The sequence below is a fragment of the Anguilla anguilla genome, chromosome 13 (genome assembly GCF_013347855.1).
Source record: "Anguilla anguilla isolate fAngAng1 chromosome 13, fAngAng1.pri, whole genome shotgun sequence".
NCBI lineage: Eukaryota > Metazoa > Chordata > Actinopteri > Anguilliformes > Anguillidae > Anguilla > Anguilla anguilla.
Window position 1 is genome coordinate 14,169,527 of NC_049213.1, and position 24,166 is coordinate 14,193,692.

Genomic DNA, 24,166 nt, shown 5'->3' on the forward strand with positions numbered 1-24,166 from the left:
AGAAGATTGGAGAACTAACGTATATGGAAAGCTAACTGTGTTGAATTGGTTCATTATGTCATTTATGTTTATGTATGGTACTGACAAGAGTCCACACAGATACTGAACCAGAGTCCAAACAGATACTGAGGAGATGTCATCCTCAGATTCAATGTTTGAAATCTGTGGATGACATCTTACATGGATTCCAGTTATTTATAAATCAAAGACACAAAATGGCAAAAATCTATGCTCAAAATGTTAATTGATTATCCATTGCAATACATTGCCTGTTACTTGAGGGACTTATGAAGCCAGTTAAACTAGGGAATGATCAGGTGGATTGAGGGAACCGGTTGGGAATTTTTCCTGGGAACTGGGGGCACAGTCCCCCTTTTTTGTTCTATGAGATGCACTGTTAGGCTGTTAGTGGGTGTAACGGTGGGTCTTTTTGTTAACCCCCTCCCAGAGCACGCAGACGGGCTGTGTCACAACCTGACAGAGATCTGCCCCATCCTGAAGCCCCAGACCCAGGGGCTGTCCCGGGACGCCTGGGAGATCCCCCGTGAGTCCCTCAGGCTGGACGTGAAGCTGGGACAGGGCTGTTTCGGGGAGGTCTGGATGGGTACGGTACTCTGTCCTGAACACATGCCCATGCACATGCGCACGCCTTCATGGACACACACACACACACACACACGCACACACGCAAGCATAAATGCACATATACACACACGCACACACCTGCACACATAGTATCACACACACACATACACAAACATGCCAGGGAGGTGGTATAAAACATAAATAGCGTATCTTGAGCCAACAGCTGCATAAACATAAAAAGTTCTTTCCAAAAGTCTGTCATTCACAACATAAGGAAAAGAGGGTAATTGCGTCTGAATTTGAATGTCCGGCTGGATCGCGAATGTCCGTGATTCTGCTCATGTCACGGACGTCATCGTAAAACACCTGGTTGACTGCGGCGAGAGGGGCTGTCAGTTTTAACGTGGCCTTGCGTGCTCCCGCGCAGGCATGTGGAACGGCACGACGCAGGTGGCCATCAAGACGCTGAAGCCGGGCACCATGTCGCCTGAAGCCTTCCTCCAGGAAGCCCAGGTGATGAAGAAGCTGAGGCACGAGAAGCTGGTGCAGCTGTACGCCGTGGTGTCCGAGGAGCCCATCTACATCGTCACCGAGTTCATGGCCCAAGGTTCGTGCCGCACAAAATTATGGGAAAGGAGATTTACACACGGTACTTCAGTTCGGTGGTTTCCAAACTTTCAGAGCCAACGATTAACTTAATGAGCGAATGCCTTATCTGTCACCTTCCCTTTATTAAAACGTAGCGTCTGTCTTCAGTTTAAGCATTAAAATGAACTGGACTGTGTGTAAAAGTGCAGGACTTAATTTGACTGATGGAAAGTGTATTACCTGACCCACAGTTTGGGAACTGCTCCTTTAAATAATTCCCGAGCAGTTTTATCAAAGCAAGTTGAGAGCAGGTGCTAAATTCATGCTTCGTCTGAATTCACGCTTGTAAGTATGTTGAGCTTCTGCATGTGTGTTACATCACATGGCAAATGGTATGAATGGGGTTAAATCTTTTTTGATTCGGGTCACATGATTTCTTTAAGGGTATGAGCATGGCACCTAATTTGCGATTGCAGCCCAGTTCAGGTCATAAAACCAAAGCACAGCACTTCAGCGAAAAGATGAAGTACAATAGTCATGTTTAAGAATGCTTATTTTTTTGAATGAGGGGGGTTTAGTGGATATATTTGATTACTGTGTATGAAAAATAGCAGATGGAAAGGTTTTGTCATTTTACCCACTCGTGTCTGGAGCTGGCCAGTGTATGCTCATAATGTCCCCCACCTCCACCTCCTCCTCCACCCACACGCAGGTAGCCTCCTGGACTTCCTGAAAGGTGATGCGGGCCGGATGCTCCGCCTTCCTCAGCTGGTGGATATGGCATCACAGGTGAGGACGTCGTAGACTGTTTTATATCGTAGCTGGTTTTATATTATTTGTGCTTGTTTATTTGTTTATTATTACTTACTACGTCTTTTGTTGGAAAGGACCTCGAGTGGCCCAGACATTTGCGAATCACTGTGTAAATAAATGTGTTTTTACATTAATAGCGGCCTTTATGGTTACCCACTATGTACACTGCCCCATGGTTTGTTGCTGTGTTGGCCGCTCTCTCCCTCCAGATTGCGGCAGGGATGGCTTACGTGGAGAGGATGAACTACGTGCACAGGGACCTCCGGGCCGCCAACATCCTGGTGGGAGACAGCCTGGTGTGCAAAGTGGCCGACTTCGGCCTGGCGCGGCTCATCGAGGACAACGAATACACCGCCAGACAAGGTCGGGACAGCTGGGGGCGCCAGTTTGCCTTTCCCTCTCAAACGGTTTCAGATTAGCAGTCGTTTGACGCAAGCGCGTAATTAATACTGTCTGACACACCTTTCATTACTCACCGCTTTACTTGCCGTCTATAAAGAGCAACGAGCCAAGTCTGGTTTCAGCAACTCCAAAGGTCGATGCTTCTAATCGCCATAATAAAATTTGCAAGGGAGACACATTTTATCATTACAAAGGTTATGTTTTAATTTAATATGTTTATACAGCTGCAAAATGCCAAATTAGCCACACCTTGCTTTAAACCTGGTAATGACAAAGTCACACACCATACTGCTGATATTACATTACATTACATTACAGGCATTCAGCAGACGCTCTTATCCAGAGCAATTTACACAACATTCTACATAGCATTTACATTGCATCCATTTATACAGCTGGATATAAACTGAAGTAATGCAGGCTAAGTATCTAGCTCAAGGGTACAACAACAGTGTCCTACCTGGGAATCAAACCTGTTTAGGTTACAAGACCAGTTCCTTACCCATTATGCTACACTGCCGCTCCCTATATCCTATATCGTTTAGAATTGTGGTTCAGTTGGTGTTTTATGCATCTTGTTTGACATCTTAATTTTTTTGTCTTTTAATGCATCTTCTGCTTCTTTCCACACAGCCTAAATTACAATTGTGTGCTCTCCAAAGAGAGGAGCAAAATGTGATATTTTAATACGAGCTAAATTTCAATCTGTATGAACTTATTTTTAGGTGTCTGAGGTGACATCCAGAGGCTTAATTAGTCAGCAGGCAGTTGTGCAGTTATATAAGACTGTGCCAAGTCACACTGCACAGAGCTCTGTCTAGTGTATGCAGTAGGATGGATGTCTCAATCTGACGGGTCTCGCGTCTTCCCGAAAGGAGCCAAGTTTCCGATCAAATGGACGGCTCCGGAGGCGGCCCTGTACGGTCGCTTCACCATCAAGTCCGACGTCTGGTCCTTCGGCGTCCTGCTCACCGAGCTGGCCACCAAAGGGAGAGTGCCATACCCCGGTACAGCGCCTCCTACTGACCGGTTTATTTAATCATTTATGATATTATTTTTTTCCAGACGAAATATGAACCAGACAAAAGAATTGCTTCTTATATATGAAAATAATTTTGCACACATTCTTATTATGAAGAAAATTGGTTCTCCCTACAAATCAACTGTGCCAACTGGGGGGCATCCACCCCGGTTGTGATGGTAACGAACGTTGCTTAATCTGTGGCCTTTCTCCGTAGGGATGGTGAACAGGGAGGTGCTGGACCAGGTGGAGCGCGGCTACAGGATGCCGCGTCCGGCGGAGTGCCCGGAGTCGCTGCACGAGCTGATGCTCAGCTGCTGGCGGAAGGAGGCCGAGGAGAGGCCCACCTTCGAGTACCTGCAGAACTTCCTGGAGGACTACTTCACCTCCACCGAGCCCCAATACCAGCCCGGGGAGAACCTATAGAGGTTCCCCGGGTGTCCCCAGGCAGGGAGCAGAGGAGTTCGCCAGAGAGCCGTCCAGCCACCCCCCTCACCACCCTGACGCATCCCCCCCTTTCGGTGCCTGGCAGGCGCCAAAGGGGGCTCCCACATGCGCACATGCACAGTGGTTTACCCCTTAGTCCGAATGGCTCCACGCTGCTGGAGTACGCACGTCCACCACGGCTCAGTCTGGGGCCCGCTTCGAGGTCAGCAGAACATGCACTAAAATCAGGAAATGCACCCCGGATTTTCTCCCCAATCAATACAAATAGATGAGTAAACCAATGACCATAAAGATTTTTGGAAGACCTTTGTTTTTTTTTAATCCATGATGAGTTTTAAGAGCTTCCACTTTATTTTATTTTCTTTTCTCCTGATTTATTTTGGTACTATTTTCTTTCTGGAAAAAAAGACACCTCATTCACTACCCTGTGGTTTTCATGGAATCCAATTTTTTTATAAATATTTTTTTTTACCCTGGATTAACTGGAATGTGGAATTAATATGATAAACTTGAGTAACTGACATATAGCTTGGTCAGCTCAATACATACATTTTGCAGCTGAAGCTGATGGAAAGGGGCGGGACTAGAGGCTGTGATGAGACCACTTCTGAAACTCTTGAGAACACTGAAATGCAAGAAATTATTATTATTATTTTTTTTTACAAAAAGGCCCGAACTGCCTGAGACTCTTGAAAAGCATTTATTTTCTTGCAAACTACTGATTGCCCAGTCTCATTTTTCAGGACCTGTTTCTTTATTTGTGCCAATGAAAACCATTTTGTACTCTCATTGTGTATATAGTGTACTTTCATTATTCTAACTTTATTATCAAATTCAGTGCGCAAGGCCACAAAGTAATGTCAGATTGTCCAAAATGTGCAAAATCATGGACAACCATTTCTTGTAAAGGCACTCTACATTGGCATTGCATTAAGTGGACGAGTTCGTTTCTAGTAAGGGTTTTGCACTTGTGCTGACATAAAGTACGAATTAAAAGGCCTGTTATGGCAGGTTTTATGTATTTTTCCTATACCATTTATGCAAAATGATTTGGCAGATGTGTGCTGGAAGATTTTGTCGCTATACTATTGCTCATAGTCCTTAACCAAGTTACCATTATTGTAATCAGAAGTAGGAAAAACAAGCAGGAATAAGGGTCTATCGCTACTTTTTCCTCAGCAATATTTTTGTGTATTTATTTCAAATTTAGGATCTGAGTGAGATAGGGATATGGGTTACAATGCTCGACATGAAGAAGCTGCCGTTTGCCTGTGCCATACACTGCCATACGTTCATCCATGTGCCCATTCCTCAGTGTGAAAGGCAGTTTTGAAGTATATGGTACATATGTTCAAAAAGATTGTCAAAATGGACAATCTGCTTCTTCCTGAACCTTTGTATACTGGATATACTATCTTTCAGAAATTGTAATTATCTGTGCCAATTTTGTTTCCTGGGTATTAATGAGACTCCTATCATAAATGTATCCTGTTGCTGCACTGAGATGTGGATTGAGGTCATTTCCTAAGGAGGCTCTCATGCCGTATTGGGTGAAGGGTAATTCTGAGACCTTGAAGTTTTCTCATTGCTTCTAATTTTTTTCTTTCTTGTAAATTTAAGTCCCATTAAGTACATTTTCAACATTCAATAACAGGCAAAAGCATCTTTATATTTTAAATAGAAATCACTGTTTTTCATAAGGTTATAGAAGGATCGTAGCAATTTGTATGGCTTACAAGATAGAAAATGGATGTTTACCTGGATTTGTTCTCAATTAGAATATTTTTCCATAACAGACGAGCCATGTGACCGAGGAAATACATTTGGGAGTAAAGTAAGCATTTTAATGCACATATTTCTGGTTCTGTGTGGAGAAACTGCACTGTATGTAAACCCCAAAGGAACGCAATATGCTTTGTACTTTTTCAGGTGGGGGCGTGTCCAGATAATCTAATACAAGAATGGAGTTTCAAACCTCAGTAAAAACAAGTAGTGCAGCAGTACAGATGGCAAGAATTATTCAGGTTTTTTACTCCAATTTTTGGATGACTTCTGGCAGTGTACAGTTAAATATTAGCTCTAGCCCTTTCATAAGTGCCATTTGAGGTGTAAACATTGAATTGGTGGCAGTGGCTTGTAAATAGTCAATGCTAATGACTTCTTTGCCATATATCCTAATTTATTCATAAATTTCACTTTCAGGAAAACCATGGTACTTATTCTCATTTTGGTTTTCCGCTCTCTTTTTTATTTTAAACCAGGTAACACCACATAGGCTAGCAGTTGAAGGCTAGAGGTTATTTAAGAATTTGGGCTCTTAATAAACCAAAGGTTGAAGGTTTGATTCTCAGGTGGGGCACTGCCACCATACCTGTGAGCAAAGTTAATTTATTCTGCAAAAATATTATAGTCACCCTAGGTAAGAGTGCCTACTGAGAAAATAAATAATGAGGATCCATTGGACATCCCAAATCAAAATAGGGCAAAGATTTGGATCTACTGTTAGTCGTTTAAAGAGGGAGATCACTATGTGGGTTATTTTTTTATATCAATTTATTTTTGTCCTATTTCAGTTTTAAAATATGTTTTTGATGACTTAGACTTTTTGTGTGTGATGCAGGATATTAGAACTATGTACAGAAATTTCTGATGACTTGTCATGACCAGGGCTGTCGGGTGAAAGTTTTGGGCCCGGGACAATAATATTTTCCACAAGTTTACAGATCATTTCCCCCCCTCCAGGGCCCAGGACAGTGTACCTGGTTGTCCCCCCATCATGGTGGCCCTGGTCATGACATTGGCTGCCATTAAGCATTCAGGGTTTTGTGGTCTAAAGTAAAAATATATACATCCAGAAATTCCTAGGTAGCTTGTACAGCAATGCTGTGTTTCCAGAGGTTATATTTATGAACAGATAAACTTTATAGTGTTCCATCACAATTGCAATCATAAATATCCGTTCTTATATTATGTAAGTATTTCTTTCTTGGGTTGAATGTGTCATAATAAGTAGTTCCAATCACAAATTATATTAAATATGATTTAAATACCACCTTTGAAAACATAACATCCCTATACAAACTGTTTTGTAGATAGTTTAAGTGTGTTTTCTTTCTTTAGACCACAAACCCCTGAAAACCCATCAGCGTTATTATAAGGTTGGTAGGTCACTAGAAACTTTTATAAATGTATGAAATATCCTTCATTGCACAGAGTAACGGTCTGGGCCAATCAAAACATACACTGAAACCAAGATGATATTTTTTTAAAACCCAGAAAGTGAACTTTCCTTTCAATGTTATATGAATAGCAGGAGAATAATTCCCACATATCTCCAAGTCCTTATGGGCTGAAATGCCAGCTTTACTCTAAACTCCGAGAAGGATGGAAAAGGACAGGAAAAAACATTTACTTTATGTTATTCTACATGTGGGTAGTTGGGCTGGTAAAGTCCTTCTTTTAGAATAGTGTGACAAGCAACTAATTAATTTGTCTTTCAAGTAACTACTATCATATATTCAGTTTTACACAAGCTGCATTGTATTTTGGATTATTTAAATGTTACTCTACTCATCTTCATGTCTATATTAGTAAAGTAATATTACAGTTGTTTATGGAAAATCCTCCAAAATTTTATCTGGACCTTAATTATAATGCAGTTTGGCCATTTAATCATTTGCCCCTTTGTGTCTTCTAAAACCATCGATTTAATTAGTGCCAAGGACTCTGGTTTGGGTCACTTCACCATATCTGAGCCTGTGTCTGTTTTCTAAAGCTATGCAGTTTCTGGTCTGTGCCATTCCTCTAGCTAATTTTATTTTACATAATAATTAGATCTCAGAAGAATTATGAGGTTTTGCAACTATTTTATGTTGATTTTGCTCTCTGAAATGGATCAAAACATACCTTTCTGGCTATAATCAGCCACCTTGTGTTGTAATCTTTAAATGTGCAATAAATTATGTTTCAGAAGCGTTGTTTTGCTTTTCAGAAGGGCAACTATTTAATGGGTGAATGTTGAAATATGGATTGGAATTCCAGCTCTATAGTCTTAATATATGTGTCTGTGCCTACTTGTAAATACTGAGTGTAGTCCAACCGATAACAACTAGTGGATATGTTTGCATTATAGATTACTGAATTTATTCTTTCAACATTTTACCCCATAGTTGTTCTTTTGGCTGTAATGCAGATATTCTTTTTTAAATAAACTAATACATGAGAGGATCTGGACATTTTGTGCTTGGTCTTCCTTTTTACAGTTTTCAAACCCGAGCATATAGGTGTTGTATGAAGAATCTTTGGCCAATATTCCTGGGGAAACTATCTTTCAATGAAGGATTACAGCTATAATTAAATTCCTCGTTACTTGTTTGTCATCGGTGGACCTACTTGATTGGGCAATGAACAGGCAACTGCTTATTTTTGCTTTGTATGCTGAAGAACTAAGCCAGCATATTTTTTTGTATGATTTACTGCAATTTCACTACATTCTTTAAATAAACGTCTTGCTTATATCTCGACATGACATAAAAAAAACATTTTAACCATATTAATAATAATAACAATAATAATAATATTATTATTATTATTATTATTATTTTTATTAACAAGTAGATGTGTAGCTCAGAAACAGGTAGATTAGGGTACACATTTGGACAGTATCAGCACTAGACTACTCGACCATTCTAACTCGATCTACTTATAAATTCAAGCAAACAAGATCTAATGAACCACGCGCCAATTATTTAATTACTTTTAAAAGACCGGGCAGAAGAGAGTTCGAAGATAGCGAAAAATGAACTTGGGGGTGGAAGCCGAGTTTCGGGAGATTGAAGAAAAGCAGTGGAGCGTCTTTTTTCAGGTACACAGCTAGCCAGGTATCAATCGCAGTGTTTGGGTGGAGTAAACAATTAGACGGGCAAGGTATCACTAGCTACACAGCTGAAGTAGAAAGGTTCAAGATGAAAAATCAGTAACGTTTGCCTAACGTAACCATTGTGTCATTCTACTGTGAACGTCGGGCGGGGAAGAGTTGCTATTCAGCCTTCCTAACATTACCTCCGCTCGCAAACTAGCAGCTTTAGCTAGGCTAGTAACTAGTGTTGCATATTATACCGCTAATTGCCCATAATGAACTTTGGCTAATTACCTAGACTACCTATCTAGTAGTAAACTGCCCGTTCGCTGCATGTGCATTAGTTAAAAACAGTGATGACTAATAAAGCGTTCTGTTCTGAGTAATTTCACTGCTAGCCTATGTGATAGGGAATAATTTAGTCTGAATTTGTAGAACATGCTAATTAGAAGTGGTTTTGATTGTATGTGAGATTTGTAATCGTAACGGTAGGAAACAGTTTGGAAAAATACACTGCACGTTTAATTTGTCAACTAGAAGGCTAATTGAATTTGGTTAAAATGTATTCTTTTGTTACTGCATTATTGATGCAATTTCCCAAAAATGTGGTCGGGCTCGCAGATTATCTGACGTAGTAACGTTACCCGGTATCACAAACAACGCAAGGAAACAGTAAAGACAAGGCATGAGCTTCTGCTTGGTTGCCGGGAGACACTAGCTAGCTAACTTTAAAACAAGGTAAATTTACAGCGGTTGGTAGCATGTTGGTGGCTAGCTGTAATTTTAATTAGCTATTAAGCAGGTCACTTAAATCAGTAAGGACATGGACATTTGTTTTTCTCTTCCCATTTGAGTCTTCTCTTAAATTTACTATGCTGAGATTCTGCCTTCTAGGGATCGGTTGTGGTACTCTAAATATTGGGATGGCCCCATACTGCAACACAGAGTTGGGCACTTCTCAGGGTTTTCCGCACAGATTACGATAATGCAGCCTGTCATTCTTTACAGACATTAGTGAGGTAACTTATTTACCCTCTGGCCCCCTGTAAACACGCAGAATTCAGATAAACCATCACAGCCACATACTATAAGATCCAACCGCTTGTTTATTTGTCGATCTTAATTTTTATCTTTTCCAATCCTGCAATTCTTAATCTCTCCATTGTTCAGTATTTATTTAAACCAAATCCACTTGGTGAATCAATATTGTTCACTTTTCATAGTTGGCAATTTTTATGAAATGTGCTAGGTTACACATGATTCTATTTCAGCCAGTAAGTTTGTGTTCTTATCGTAGTTAGCCATGACAGTCTTCTCTTGCTCCCAATTATTGCTTTCTTATAGACTACCCATTATAATTAATACCTACTGCTTATACAGATTTGTTATATCTACGACAAAAATAAGAAAATAAATAAATAGGTGAAAATAAACTTCAATTTAACATGTAAGCCCTGCATCATGTAGTGTTTGACAGAAACGTTTTGTGCTTTTTATGAAGATGTACAGTATGTTAGAGGTAGCCAATATCTGGTGCCTGAAATTGCTACAGCGTTGTCCACACATGCATTGCCACAATATTGTCACAAGGACAGCCGTCTCCTGACCATCCCCAGAATGTGAGGTTTGGTTCTGCTGTGCATTTTTCTTTTTTTCTAGGAACTTGATGTGATATCAAATAATCTGCCTTTTAAACATGCAAAACTACCTGAAAACAAAGGGAGAAATCGCTACAGAGAAGTCAGCCCATGTGAGTGAAGTTTTAGGCTGCTTTTCTTGTTTTGCAGAAATGTGAATATGGTGCAATTCTCAAGAATGGGAGAATGTGAACATGGGGGAAAAAATAGTTATAATTTTCTCTTTAATTTTATTCTTTTTTCTTTAATTTTGCTGTAGATGGTATTAGCTAATGTCTCTTCCCTGAGCAATTGAGCATAGGAAGCTGACTTAGCTGCAGCATTAAAAGTGTTTGTACGCTTTGGTGTTAAGAGGGTGGGCTATGGAAAATGCGAAAGATTAGCCAGAAAGATGCCAAATCATCTGAACAGACAAGAATGGTATAATAGATAGTAGGGTAGAGGTAAGCACATACAGCAAAAAACACTTGGTTTCATGTTTTGTCTCCTCTACTGTAGCACTACTGTGTATGTTTGTTATTCCTTTACTTCTACAGCAACAGTCTTTTCTTGAGTAAGACTTCATACCTTCATTCCTTGCATTCTCAGCCTGAATAATTATATCTTTACAGTAAATACAGTTTATTCTCACATTGTTTGTCTGTTTTCTAGTCGACCACAGTAGAGTACGTCTGCAGGCAGGCACCAATGACTACATCAACGCCAGCTTAGTCATCATAAAGGAGGCCAGAAGGAAATACATTCTCACACAGGTAATGCTGCCAGTGCCAGATCTTCCTTGTCATGATCTGGTACAAGAGTGTTTCAGCAACGCACCTCCATTAAGAAACCATCTGCTCTCACTTTAACGTGGCCGTTTATACTTTCTCAGCATACGTTAGCCAGAATGTGGCCAAATGTAGTTTTATCTTTGATTTAAAATGGCTGTTTATTATGTAATTGATTAGCACTGGTAATTTGTTGAGGTAACTTACCATCGATTGATATTTCGTCAGTGCTCTTTATTTTCTAGCAAGCTTAGATCTTATCCATATCTGATCTCAGTGTGGTAATATATGTGATAAACTCAAGCAGGCTGTGCGTGGGATGCAAAGTGCATTGCCCAATGCATATGTCTTGCAGTATAAGTAATGAGATACTCTTTGATTTTGCAGTCACTGCGGCAATAGATCATATTTGGATTCAGTTAGGTATTTGCACCTGTCTGTGCCCTGTCAATAGCATTTGGTTTCACCCTACATTTCGTTCATCATAACTTCAGTTTCAACATCTGTTTTCTAAACTTTTTTCTGTCACAGTAGTAATTTAGTAGTAGTAAAGTTTTCTCTGGCTTGACCATCAGAGATATCTGCCAATGTCTGTTTTAAATTCATAAAGAAATCATAATGTAACTATTTTGGTGTCCATGCGCCTTTTTTGACCCGGGCTGGTTTCCGTAGGAGTACACGGCCTCCAAGGAAGCGCAAGCTTCTGCCAGTCATGTCCAATTAAACCATTGTGATTTAGCACACATTTAGCCACAGCACTTGCACATAACCCAGAGACAACACAAAACTCAAAAAACCACTTTGACAGTATATCAATGACATTGGGTGTAACAGTTCTGTTTGAGTAGACTAAAGTGAGCAAAAACCTGTCAGAAAATGGGCCATCTTCTTTGACTGCATGAGTGGCTGTTTTGGCCACAAGGTTTAGAAGTAGTGCAATCCAAGGGAGCATTTTACTGAGCGTAATCCACAAAAACAGGTGTCAAATAGCATTTGATTTGCTGTCAGATCTCAGATAAAATTGGATAAAATTTGATATCAGACTAAACTCTCATATAAGAGTAACATAAATACAAATGTAATTTAGATACATAAATGTAAACGCACCTATATCAGTGCTTTTGTACACTGTTGAGAAAGAGAAATTTGGATATTATTATTAGTGGTAGTAGTAGTAGGAGTAGGAGTAGCAATAGCAATGGTAGTGGTAATAGTAATAGTAATAGCGGTTTAAATCATATTCATTCTTTATTTTCTCTATATTTACCTTTATTTTAAAGCAATTGTCTACAATATGAATAAAAACAACAATATAAATAATACAAAATAGAATGTGGAAAGGCAATATAAGCTGTTAAAACAGTAGCACAGGTGCAAAAATCGATTTGTGATATAAAAGTGATCTGTGATACTAACGCAGGACATTGTCCCCCACAGGGTCCCCTGCCCTCGACCTGTGGTCACTTCTGGCAGATGGTGTGGGAGCAGAGATCTTTTGGTGTGGTCATGTTGAACCGCATCATTGAGCTGGGCTCTGTGAGTACCATTTGTGACAAGAAAACACTTTTTGAAATGTATGCTTTTCAGTGGCTCAGATGGGTTTTGTGTGCGATGAAGGATATTTTAGATATTTAGAGACGTTTCTGATGAGCTGCAGATTTCTTAAATTCAGTTTTAGTATGCTCTCATGTTCTTAGCTGTCTTGCCCAATATCTCAACATTCAGTGATAAAATCCAAATTGTTGTTTGTACTGCAATGCAAACGTTTCAAACATTTTGTGCTCTGTTGCTATAATGTATTGCTTTTAGTTTAAAGGCATACTATGCAGGATTTCTTGGCTTGTGTTTACAATCAAAGAAGTATTTTACAATATTTTGTCTTCAACTCCACCCACTCATGCTCACCACAGCTAGCTGGATAGCTAGAGGTAAAATTAGTATTGTGAAATGAGTGACTGTGACATTGAGCGACAATAAGAAGGCCGATTTGATTTTAGCTTAATTAATTCCATAGCTTAATGAACGTAATAGTGGTTTCATCGTTGGGACTTCACATTTCAGACCCTCGCAAAACCCCTTATTGTTGCCAGCATGACACTGCCTGTAATGTTCCTTGCAGGTCCAACAGAAAACAAGCCTTGCTTTTAATCTCCTTTGCTAAATCCAGCTGATGCCACCTAGGAAAAGCAATTCCAAGATTAACTCTAGTTCTTATAGAACCCCTGTCGCCTTGTCTTTTGCTTTGCTGTGTCTGGACTTCTTTGCTAGCTTGCTCTGCAGCCACACCCACCCTCCCCCCACTGAAAACAGCACCACGCCTATAAACATCTCAAACACATTTTCGAATAGCAAATACAGGTAAAGGTGCACAAATTCGGCGAAAGTGCATAAAGACAGAGATTGCCAGTGCATCATAGATATGCCTTAGCATGGTTATTTTATTATATTTTCAAGGTAGAAATCCTGCATAGTATACTTTTAATTTAATCTCTGGCCTGTATTTTTTTTTCTTATCCATTCCTCTCATTAATTGAATTATAGAGAGCACCTGTTCCTATTACAGTTTATCAGAGTGTGAAAAGCAGTAACACCATATACGGGAGAGTCAGCATTCTGTACTGTAATGACGTTCTAAAACCCGAGCAGGTGAAGTGCACTCAGTACTGGCCTCCTTCGGAAATCAAGGAGCTGGAGTTCAGGGACACGGGGTTCAAGCTGACCCTGATCAAAGAGGACGAGAAAGCCAACTGCATTATACGACACCTGGAGCTGGAGAACACAAAGGTACAGCGCTAGCCCTCATTAGCCGCCACGGCTTTGCGCCGCGGGGGCGTGTATCGCCAGCTTCACGTTCGGTCGATTTCTACAGGGTTTTTTTCCCCTATTTTGCCACTTCTTAATGTTTCATGTTTTGAAGGCGCTTAAATGTGAACATATGCGTGAGAGTCTTTGCAAAACCAACTCCAGATAAAGACAATATTATTCCACCCAGCCTGCTGTTCTAACTTAACATCTTCTGAGAGCTGTATTTTCTGTTTCTCTAGGGGCTAGTTGTGCGTCAGCTTTCTTTTGAGTCATACTTGGACTTTCCAGTGTTGTGTATAAGTGCACAAGCATAACATTACATTACATTACATTCATTTGGCAGACGCTTTTATCCAAAGCGACGTACAAGAAGTGCATTTTCATGATCGTAGACAACTGCTGAACACGGGCATAAATAAGTGCTTTTGTAAACTGCTTGGAAAGAGAAATTAAATTTCATATTTACGGTATAGAGTTGGAATGTATTTGTGTACACTTGTGAAATAATATACACTAGACCTTGTAAATTCTATATTTTCATGTCTCAGCCTATCAAAACAGATCAGGCTGTAGCTATGCAGTACATAACCTATGCATATCTGTGTGAGGGAAAGCATGATTTTTGCTCCTTTTGTGCAATTTAAGTTGATTTTAGCTTAAGTTAAGTTTGTTTGATTTCTGCCTTCATCAGTGTACAACCAAAAAATGAAGCAAGTATGCTAAAACAAACACATTGTTTGTTTGTTTGCTTGTTTATTTGTTTGTTTTGCACACTCCTGGCTGTTGCTCCCCAACCTCAGCTGTGAGTGGGTCTCTTCTGCTTGTAATGAGCCACATACCCAAAATGGTTCTCAAGCCTCTTCAGCACTGTTGCCAACTTTTCCCCATGGAAAGTAAAACATTAAAGCATGCTCAAAAAGTGACTAGAATAGCTGAACGATGTCACAATGCCAGTTGACGTATGTATTCGTGACATCATCACATGCTCGTTTGCATATGAAAACGTGTCTGACTGGTGGACGGTGGGCTGTAGCTTCTCTCTGCGCTCACTAACAATAGCGAGCGCAGGAAAGACTGTGGACCCACCGAGCAGTTTTGGCGGCTGTTTTCCAAGGAAGCTGATGTTTGCTGAAAAAGTTGCAACATTTGTAGCTAGGCGCGTTTTAAAAAATTAAGTCACTAAAGGGGTATAAAAAAATCATAAAATCTAGCAACAAAGTCACCAAGTTGTCAACAATGCTCTTCAGATGTTTTATTCATGTAAATGCTACGAAGGCATGATTATTAAAATAGTCTCACATTTTTCCCTAGACTCAGGAGGCGCGGCATGTCATTCACTTCCACTACACGGCCTGGCCCGACTTCGGGCCGCCCGAGAACCCCACCTCCTTTCTCAGCTTCATCCTCTTCGTCAGGGTGTCCGGGTGTCTGTCTGAAGACAAGGGGCCCCTGGTGGTGCACTGCAGCGCGGGCATCGGCCGTTCCGGAGTGTTCTGCCTCGTGGACACCTGCCTCCTGCTGGTGAGTCCTGGGAAAACGACCGACAGCGTATACGCTGTTCTCCGCCGCGTCTCAAAGAGCGTTTCTTTTCTTCCCAGAGTGGTTAAACCAATAGCGGAATCCGTAGGATATACATTGACGCTTGCTTACGGAACCAAAAAAAAAGGTGCTAAATCGTAACGCTTCGCTTCGAGCTGTTGTGGGCGAGGCCCGTTTCCGCCACGCCCTTGTTTGATTCGATGGTGTGGCCTTTGATGTTCACACGGCGTTTTCGGCGGTCTTGTCCATCGCCTTTCAGATGACCACCAGGAAGGACCCTTACTCGGTGTGCGTCCGCGACGTGCTGCTGGAGATGAGGAAGTACCGAATGGACCTGGTCCAGACCCCTCAGCAGCTCCGCTTCGCCTACGTCGCCATCCTCGAGGGCGTCAAGCCCATCCTGCGAAGCCTGGCCATTCAGGTGCGTGAAGCTCCTCGTTTCTCCGGCAGGTTTACAGGTTTACACTACGTCCCCTTGTTAAATGCTGAAGTGCGGAATGACCTTAGGGACCATTCATTCATTCATCCATCCATCCATCCATCCATTATCTATACCCGCTTAGCCTGGGCAGGGTCGCGGGGGGTGCTGGAGCCTATCCCAGCGTGCATTGGGCGAGAGGCAGGAATACACCTGGACAGACCGCCAATCTATTGCAGGGCGCACACACCATTCACTGCGTGGGTGTTCAAGTTGGGGAAGTGTGTCATGGATTCAGTGTTCTGTCGCCTGTGCAGGCAAGTTTTGCATATGACAGGTTCCTGCAGCTGGGTAATGCTGTAACATGTTACAGAGAGCTTTGATCAAAGTATGACAGCAGCGCGCCCTGTGTGTCATCCAGCAATCCCCCGTGATGCGCTCGCTCGATCCGTTCGGACGGATGGCGCCCAAGTGGGTACACGGACACCACATCCCGTTTGAAGGCGTGTCCTCTTGGCGTTCGCAGGAGCCCATGACTGACTCGGATGAGGAGGACGCTCCCTTCACGTTCAGGACGTCCTCCCCTCCCCGCAGAGCCCCCATTGGCTCTGACGAATCATGCTTTTTCTCAGGAACGGAGGAGGAAGACTCTATGATGCGTGAAGCCAGGTATCAAAACAGACCGCTGTGAACGCAAGTGAATATAACTGAGAAACATGTCCCACAATGCACCACAGGAATTTGATTGGAATATAATGATGGCTTTTTTAGATGCTATAGCCATTTGAATGGAATACCTCACAGTATATTTATATGCTATCCATTTGATTGGGATACCTTGTAGTATATTCATATGTTGTAGTCATGTGATCGGAATATGTAACAGTGTGGTCATATGCTATAGACATCCAGCATTGGAATGATTGAAAACGAGCACATGCCGTTAGGATTACCAGCAGGCAGTGGTTGAAATGTGCAAATGAGGTGTTTCAAAATGCAGACCGCTGCTTGGTGTGATAACTCCCTCCATGCGGGCATAAAGACCAATTTTTGGTCTGAAAAGCATATTGTTACCTTGTCAGTACTATTAACACTTCATTAATAGAAGGGCCAGCGGTCACAAATAGCCACACGCTTCATTCAATTTTGAGTGGCTTAACAGGCTACAAAGACTAGACACGCCCTTCTTAGTGAAAATGATAGTGGTCGCAGAGGTGGAAAGTCCAGGGGTCAGAGAGTAAAAGTCATGTGCTTCCCATTAACTCAGCCAGCTGATTTCACTAATTAGTTCTACATCCTTGTGATGAATTATGATAATTAGCAAATCAAGTTGATTGGAAAATAACACTGGGGAGGACTCGGGCTTTCTGAACCTGGGTTTTCCACCCCGGGCTGGTCGCGCGCGGAGCGTATTAGCGAGCCCCAGGCGGTGTATGTTCGTATGTGCGCGGCGGGGCTGGAGCCATCATGTCTGTGCCTGTCTCCCTCTCAGCTGCTCCGGGGGCCACAGCCCGCGCTGGAGGTCCTGTAGGGACGCACCTCCCCCCCCGCCCCTGCCCTTCCCCCGGGGCCGCTCGGCCAGCCCGCGCGTGGTTGGCTTTGGGCTCCGGACGGCGGGGGACCAGGCCGCCGCCGCCGCCGCCACGCCACCGCCGCGGAGGAGGGGGGACGGGTCCGGCGCCTCGCTGCTGGCCGGCCTGTATCTGTGTGCCACGCTGGCCATCGGGGCCTACATCTGCTACAGAGCCTGCCTCCACTGACACGGCCCCGGATTGGCTGTCCCCGCAGCTGCGTGCCTGTAAGCCCTTATCTCATTGGCCGGGTGGAAAGGCTTTCCTTTGATAAGGTTAAAACATGGTCATCTGGGTTTATAGAACGTATTTTCATATTTATGATGTCAAATCATATGCTCACCACCGCACACACACATTCTGCAACCACCGTTATGCATTACTGAGATGTATCGTTATGTTTTCGTATCTGGTCGTCTTATTGTTAGAAAGGGATTACCATGAATTCAACAGTGGAAGGGGTTGAATGGTACAGGTAGGGTGTTGCAAAATTTAACACACGGAGTGGTTTGTGCCGCATTTGGACGGTTTACGTTAAGCTCCGCTTTACACCGCCCATCCCAGGTATAAGAAAGACTAACTTGGCCTAAGTGCTTAAAAGATTTTGCAGAAATTTTAATAGGTTTTTTTATTTTGAAATGTGTTAAATGTAAACATTCTGGCAGTCTTTGTTTCCAAACAGCTTTCTTTATATGAGTCTCCTTTGCAGTGAATGTGCAAGTTGTTGCAATGCCAGCGGACTGGAATGATGGCTTTGCAATGTGTTGTGCAGGTCCAGAGATTGACCCGAGATTCATAGTTTTCAAATTGCACTTTTATAACTTTTTAAAATGTCCCACTAAAAATATTTCCTTGCGCATACATTGACCACCGATGCCTTGATTTTGCGGTTGTTAAATACTTGCATAATTTGCTGTTGTTTTTTTAATTTAATATCTAACTATAGGGAGGGTCTTGCTTTATTTGTCTTGTCTGTTTTCTGTAATTTTGTCTTTTCTCCTTGATGCATAAACAAAAACTGAAATAAAGACCATGAGATAGCCAAAGCTCCAATGCAAGCCTTGCGCAATATTTTCAGTTCAGTTTGGCTCAATAGGGGGGTCCTTTGATGCTTATGATGCCAGTGTAGTGTAATGGTTCGGGAAGGGGGCTTCTAAATCTGAAGTTCTCATTCTAAAAGTTAAGTTCTAAAAGTTGTGCATTTGATTGTACCTTTGAGAAGTTGCTTAAATCTTGAATTCCTTGAGTAAATTATATCAATGGATTTTTGTATGAATGGACTAATGTAAAAGCATTTGTGCCATGTGAATAGGTCTGGAGAAATATCTGCTAAATGCCTAAAACTTGAATTTGTTAAAAGAAGGGCAAAAAGACCAAGCTTATACTTTGCCATTATCCACTGAGTTCAGACCACTCCTGAACATTTATATTTTTTATCAAATTAATCCAATTAGGTGCACATTTATCATACCATGTAACTGAGAACAACACAGTGTTGTGCTACTTAAAATTCCCGCAAGAGGGCGCTCTAAATGTTTTTATTTTAAGAATCTTTTGACTCAAACTATTAGCACCAGGATGTTTTCGGGGAAAAGGAAAGCGATGGAAGTTTACGTACCCCAGGAAGTCTTCTCTGTCATGACACAATATAATAATAGAAGATAACTGAAGTATTAATTGGATATATTTAGGTGAATTGCTGTGGCTCTTGATTTAGAGCCTGGTTTTTATCATTATAATGGATGAAATTCCTCCGTATTGCTACATTTTGAATGCAGTAGTATACTCTACGCTAAGCACTCAGAAGAGATTATTTTCTTTGTCTGTGTGCTAAACCTTGCAGCAATGCAGCATGTGAGACTTTGGATGCGGCAGTATGCTTCTGAGGGTCCCTTTGCTATTCTTTTGGAAAAGTACTGTTCTAGCAATAATGGGCATTGCAAGCCAAAAGCACATTCTGATCAGGTTGCGTACTTTGTTTTTCTAAGAAATGATTCATGCCAAAGTACTACACGGGTTAGATTTGCTGTATGGAACAGTGCCTTGTATGTCTGTTGTCCGAATGGAAATGTACACAACATATGCACCAGCGTGTTAAATACATAAACCGACACCGACTTGCAGAGTCATTTCCTGTTACTCATTTTTTGATGGAAGTTAGCAGAAAACGAAATCGTACAGAGGTGCGAATGGCATGGTGCCCCTACCATTTTTGGGTTTATACCATTTCTGGGCAATTGTCAAACTGTGAACATGTAAGTGAGGCAACGGGAACAGATGGACTTTCCTGCTATGAGAAAAGGAAATAAAAACATTTGTGTTTACCTTGACTTAACAATGGTTTGGTCCCGATGTCTGTAGACGCTGACAGTAAGCAGGAAGTTCAATATAAAGTTGAATAGCATCAGCTTATTGAACATAAAGGCCACATACGTAAGTCCATCCATCCATCCATTATCTGTACCTACTATACGCTTTATCTATACCCATCCTGATGAGGGTCGCGGGGGGTGCTGGAGCCTATCCCAGCGTGCATTGGGCGAGAGGCAGGAAGCACATATGTAAGTGATGAGCCAAATGAATGGCTCCAGTGGAAGAACCTTGTCTGTAGCGTCTTAACTATTTAGCTGTTTTACAGTTGATTTGGCCACCTGACCGGTGACTCATTCAATGGAATGAGGGGAAAGAGTGAGCCCATTCAGTGATTTCCAGTATTATGCAGGTGTGTTTACGAGGAAAAGGGTGCAGAGTTTTATTAATGTTTCTTCTTTAAGGTGTAACTGAACACTCTGACGCTGCTGCCCAACTTGTCTTACACCTTCCTAAATTCTCATACATCACTGCCCTGTAGAGCTCACTCCACCGGCTACCGGTCTTCGCCAGGATCAGGTTCAAAGTCCTGACCCTCGCCTACGCTGCAGCCAACAGGACGGCCCCCACCTACCTACAGGACATGATTCAATGCTCCATGCCAGCTCGACAGGGCAACTCGCACTCCCTGCCATCCCTGTGAATGGTTCTCGCTTGTCCCAACGATGGAGGTTCTCCACCCTAGCTCCCCAGTGGTGGAATGAACTCCCTGTTTCTCTACTAACCACTCAGTCATTGCCCATCTTTTGCTGTGGCCTGAATACACGTCTCTTCAGACTGTACCTGGAATAACTATCACTACTCTGCAGGGCACTCCCAATCTAGAATCACTCTTATCACTTGTATCCTCCTAATTTTATTCCTATAGCACTTTCATGTGACACTTATACCTCCATCCAGCCCTTATATTGCAGTTGTATAGTTATCTTGATGTTGTAGCTCGTAGTCATGCCTCCTAGTTTGACTTATCTTAACGTTCTGACCTAGCCTATGCTTACTGTGTGAACCGGACTTGATGTGTTCGTGGCTATGAATAACCGTTACATAATGAGTATTGTACTTTATCGGACCTTCGTTTTGTAGTTGTTTCAATGACCTTTGGTATGCACTTGTTGTACATTGCTTTGGATAGACGCGTCTGCCAAATAAATGTAATGTGATGTAATGATGTAACTATCACTACTGTTAATTGAAAGCAATGGAGTTATAGAACACAGACTTTGAAAGGGTTAAAAAAGATGCTTAAACCCTTTAAAATGTGAGATCACAAATATGTGACTTTCAGCACATTCAAGCCAAGCCTCTGAGCTGCAGTGGTCCTGTGCATAAAAAAGTAACAACGATTGATCAGTGATACGCATTCAAGGGAATTTGAAACCTTATGGAAAGTTACAGACTTCCTGGAATCGAGGGTATGTTGTTGTATGGGAAGCTGAAGGAATGTGCACTGTAAACTGCATTTCTGTGGCAGCCTTTGGTTTCCGGCGTGGGGGGGTAGTGGGGTAGGTGAGTGGGAAGAGGAGTGGGGGAGAGGGGGGGTTACGCGTTACCAAAGAATGCTGCCTCCAGTGAGTAATGGCACTCCCAAACCGTCTCATGAATGGCTGGCTGACGTCAAAGGCAGGATGGAACAGGCCATGCAAAGCACTGCAGGATAAAATACAGGCGAGGGTGTGGCCAGCAGCAGGAAGTGCGCTTAAAGAGACAGCGCTCTTTAGCAAGTTCCGTGCAAATGTAGGTCAGCACGAGCGCAATGGCTTTTCACAATTTTTTTAAATGTTCTCTTGAGGAGGGGGGTGCGGGGTTGCTTTCGCCAGCAAGTTGTACAAACCAGATGTTTTTGTGCCGGTTTCCCCCCCAATATTTAATAACCAGATATAAATAAAGATTGGTTGAGATGAATATTTGAAATCACAGCTTGTAACACCGAAAGCTGGGGGTGAAATTTGTTGAATTTTCCCTGCTGCCTGATTTGTGTTGGGTTGCTAAATGCCGCCAATGGGATTTCAATAAGGGTTTCAATAATAATTTCAATGAGGGTGTGATTGCTGTGACCTTCATATCTGACAATACTCAAAAAGCCATTGACAAATAGAGTCATAATACGGTAATGGTCAGCACTGTACGTATTTTTGATTTTTCTAGCAGGTGGAAAGTTTATACCCTTCTCTTTTGTGTTCATATTGGATATTCCTAACCTAAAGGTAAGCTCTGTGTCTGATTGAAAGAAATTATTGTGTGACCAAAGTGATTGTGTCCCTCAGAATGCATCACACAGCCACACTCTTTCAGAGCTTCTACCTTGTTTCTCTAAGCCACTCCATACGTTCGTCTGGAGAATTCTTATGTGTCTGCACATTGTCCCTTCACAGTCTGTTTGAGCCAGAACGGCACTAGCCGGGACCACAACCTAATCAGGACACCAGTTTATCACAGCTCACAAAGGTCACCTGCATAGCCTACCAGATTGAAGGTCACCTGCATAGCCTACCAGACTCTATCAAAATTTGTCCTTAACTTTGCCCTGGATTCAATCAAAGTTTGTTTTTAAATGTGATTCAAAATAAAATATAAGTGTTAGCTTTTTATAACATAACATGTCCATGTCTTTTAAATACAGTTGTAAACCAGGGTGTTTAGAAAAGCCCATATGAATATTGGAGAACCTGATACACACTGTAAAGCTACTCAGAAGCTGTGAAGTGACAGCATTACTTGCCACTTGACTACAGTGCTCGTTTTCACATAATCAATAATGGAAAAGATATGGCCAGGATGTGGTTGGGAATAACGCTCTTTTCTAAGAGCTTGTACCACAAATCGCTCTTGGAAAACAACTTTCTAGGAAAGCAGAACCTGCAGATCATAATGCCTCCTGCCAGGAAGGCTTCCCTCAGGCTAGACTGTCCATTTGCTTGAATCACCGCTCAGAAAATTATCTGGAACATAATTAATTGTGGTTTCCGTGAGGTACGGTAACACACTGTTCTGGAAATGCAAATTTGTGTCTGTAATGTCAACAAGATATTTTTCATATCTTGGGGGCGGTGGCGGGGGCGGGGGGAGGGGGGGGGGGAGTATATTAATGGTGGGCCAGCTCAGGCCAGATGTTCAGAACTCTTACGTGACCTCATGGTTCAGTGTGCTATTTTTATGCATCCTATTGTATATAAAATAAGCATCCCTCCCTGGTTAAGTCTACACTTCAACACTTACTGTAAAATGAGTTCATATTGTCCCAGAATGCCTTTTATGTGTATGTAGTGGTTAGTGATTAACCAAGAAGACATACCTGAAGCACAGAACACTCCGTTCCTCTAATTTGATTTTGGGTGCACACAGGGCAGTTATATTGTTCATATATAAATCCCACCAGTTATTGCCATTATGTGAGGTTTATGGTACGAGAGTTGCATTTGGTTTAGTAATTTCACATAGAAAGAGCACAAGCAAAAGCTAGTTTCCATAGTTTTGCTGCTGTTATGTTGAAATCCTCGATTATTAAAAAATATATCTGTTGATTTTGTATTTTTCAACAGATTATCAACAAATATTGAAATTAAGTATACAGTACAAACGAACATGCAATTATTCTGGTGTGCTTGTCTTTGCTAAAAACTCATTTTTGGATCCTCTTTGGATTTTCATGATTAGTGCATTTTTGTGCATCATGCAAGTCCAAACCTTTTCTGTAATTTTTTTTATTTATTTAAATAAATCTTCAACATCAGCATTGTCTGAAATGCAGGGTTTTTAAATTCCATTTTAAATTCAGTAAATTCAGGAAATGAATTGAAATCTCTTGCACAGAAATTAATTTCCTTAAATGACAAAATTTAAATGGAAAAGGACCTGACCCCAACCCTGCCAAAACACGATTGATTTAGAGGAGAATTGAGAAGTCATATATGACCAGAACCTCTTTTATTTGGAAGGACCAGATTAAAATGTGCAAAAATAGTATTTGACTGTGAGAACTATATTGAATGATGTTGAGACTTTATTTTTTGATGCCTTTTGATGAATGGTTCTCTCCCAGTGTATGTGTACCTCACACATACCTCCTGACGCTACTTGGCGTGTGCGCTACTTGGCTCCCGCGTCTGCCCCTCTGATGGCTGGACAGCCTGCCTGCGAGAAGCGCAAGGCCTGCAGTTTCACAACGCGGGCCTCGTGATGACTTCTTCGTCTTGACCGCGACTGGTTGCCAGGCGGAACTGGAGCAAAGCAGAAGTGAAACTGCACGATGTGTTGAAACCTGGTATGAACAACATCTCCACTCCTGCCCTGCCCATCTTATGGTGGCTCACTGGGTCTAGCATTCTGGGAGGCCAAGATATCCACA

At 41.8% G+C, this 24,166-nt stretch overlaps 2 protein-coding genes across 7 annotated transcripts in view; both read left to right on the plus strand.

The window, feature by feature from the left end:
• LOC118211550 (proto-oncogene tyrosine-protein kinase Src-like) overlaps positions 1–8,089 on the plus strand; it is a 35,781-nt gene extending 27,692 nt beyond the window's left edge. For all 3 annotated transcript variants that reach the window (XM_035388863.1, XM_035388864.1, XM_035388865.1), the window contains 6 exons: positions 449–604; positions 1,013–1,192; positions 1,886–1,962; positions 2,196–2,349; positions 3,264–3,395; positions 3,627–8,089. In XM_035388863.1, coding sequence (XP_035244754.1) covers positions 449–604; positions 1,013–1,192; positions 1,886–1,962; positions 2,196–2,349; positions 3,264–3,395; positions 3,627–3,835 — 908 coding nt within the window. In that variant the 3' untranslated portion in view covers positions 3,836–8,089. The remainder of the gene's footprint in view (positions 1–448; positions 605–1,012; positions 1,193–1,885; positions 1,963–2,195; positions 2,350–3,263; positions 3,396–3,626) is intronic.
• A 478-nt stretch (positions 8,090–8,567) lies between these two features.
• LOC118210864 (tyrosine-protein phosphatase non-receptor type 1-like) lies at positions 8,568–23,915 on the plus strand. Of its 4 annotated transcripts, XM_035387328.1 has the most exons (10): positions 8,568–8,720; positions 10,374–10,464; positions 11,003–11,103; positions 12,556–12,654; positions 13,762–13,902; positions 15,235–15,444; positions 15,722–15,883; positions 16,302–16,549; positions 17,373–17,678; positions 23,861–23,915. In XM_035387328.1, exons 1-9 carry the CDS (start codon positions 8,655–8,657, stop codon positions 17,638–17,640), a joined length of 1,386 nt encoding a protein of 461 aa, XP_035243219.1. In that variant the 5' UTR covers positions 8,568–8,654; the 3' UTR covers positions 17,641–17,678; positions 23,861–23,915. The 4 variants fall into 4 exon arrangements, with proteins under 4 accessions (XP_035243219.1, XP_035243218.1, XP_035243221.1 ...); XM_035387327.1 differs by lacking the exon at positions 23,861–23,915 and having other exon boundaries at positions 17,373–18,502; XM_035387330.1 differs by lacking the exon at positions 23,861–23,915 and having other exon boundaries at positions 8,574–8,720; positions 16,407–16,549; positions 17,373–18,502.
• The last annotated feature ends 251 nt before the right edge of the window (positions 23,916–24,166 follow it).

Coding starts and splice junctions, on each gene's coding strand:
- LOC118210864 (XM_035387328.1), top strand. CDS start 8,655: ATGAACTTGGGGGTGGAAGCCGAGTTTCGGGAGATTGAAGAAAAGCAG. Junction 15,445..15,721: donor TGGACACCTGCCTCCTGCTG/GTGAGTCCTGGG, acceptor ATCGCCTTTCAG/ATGACCACCAGGAAGGACCC. Junction 16,550..17,372: donor TCTATGATGCGTGAAGCCAG/GTATCAAAACAG, acceptor TCTCCCTCTCAG/CTGCTCCGGGGGCCACAGCC.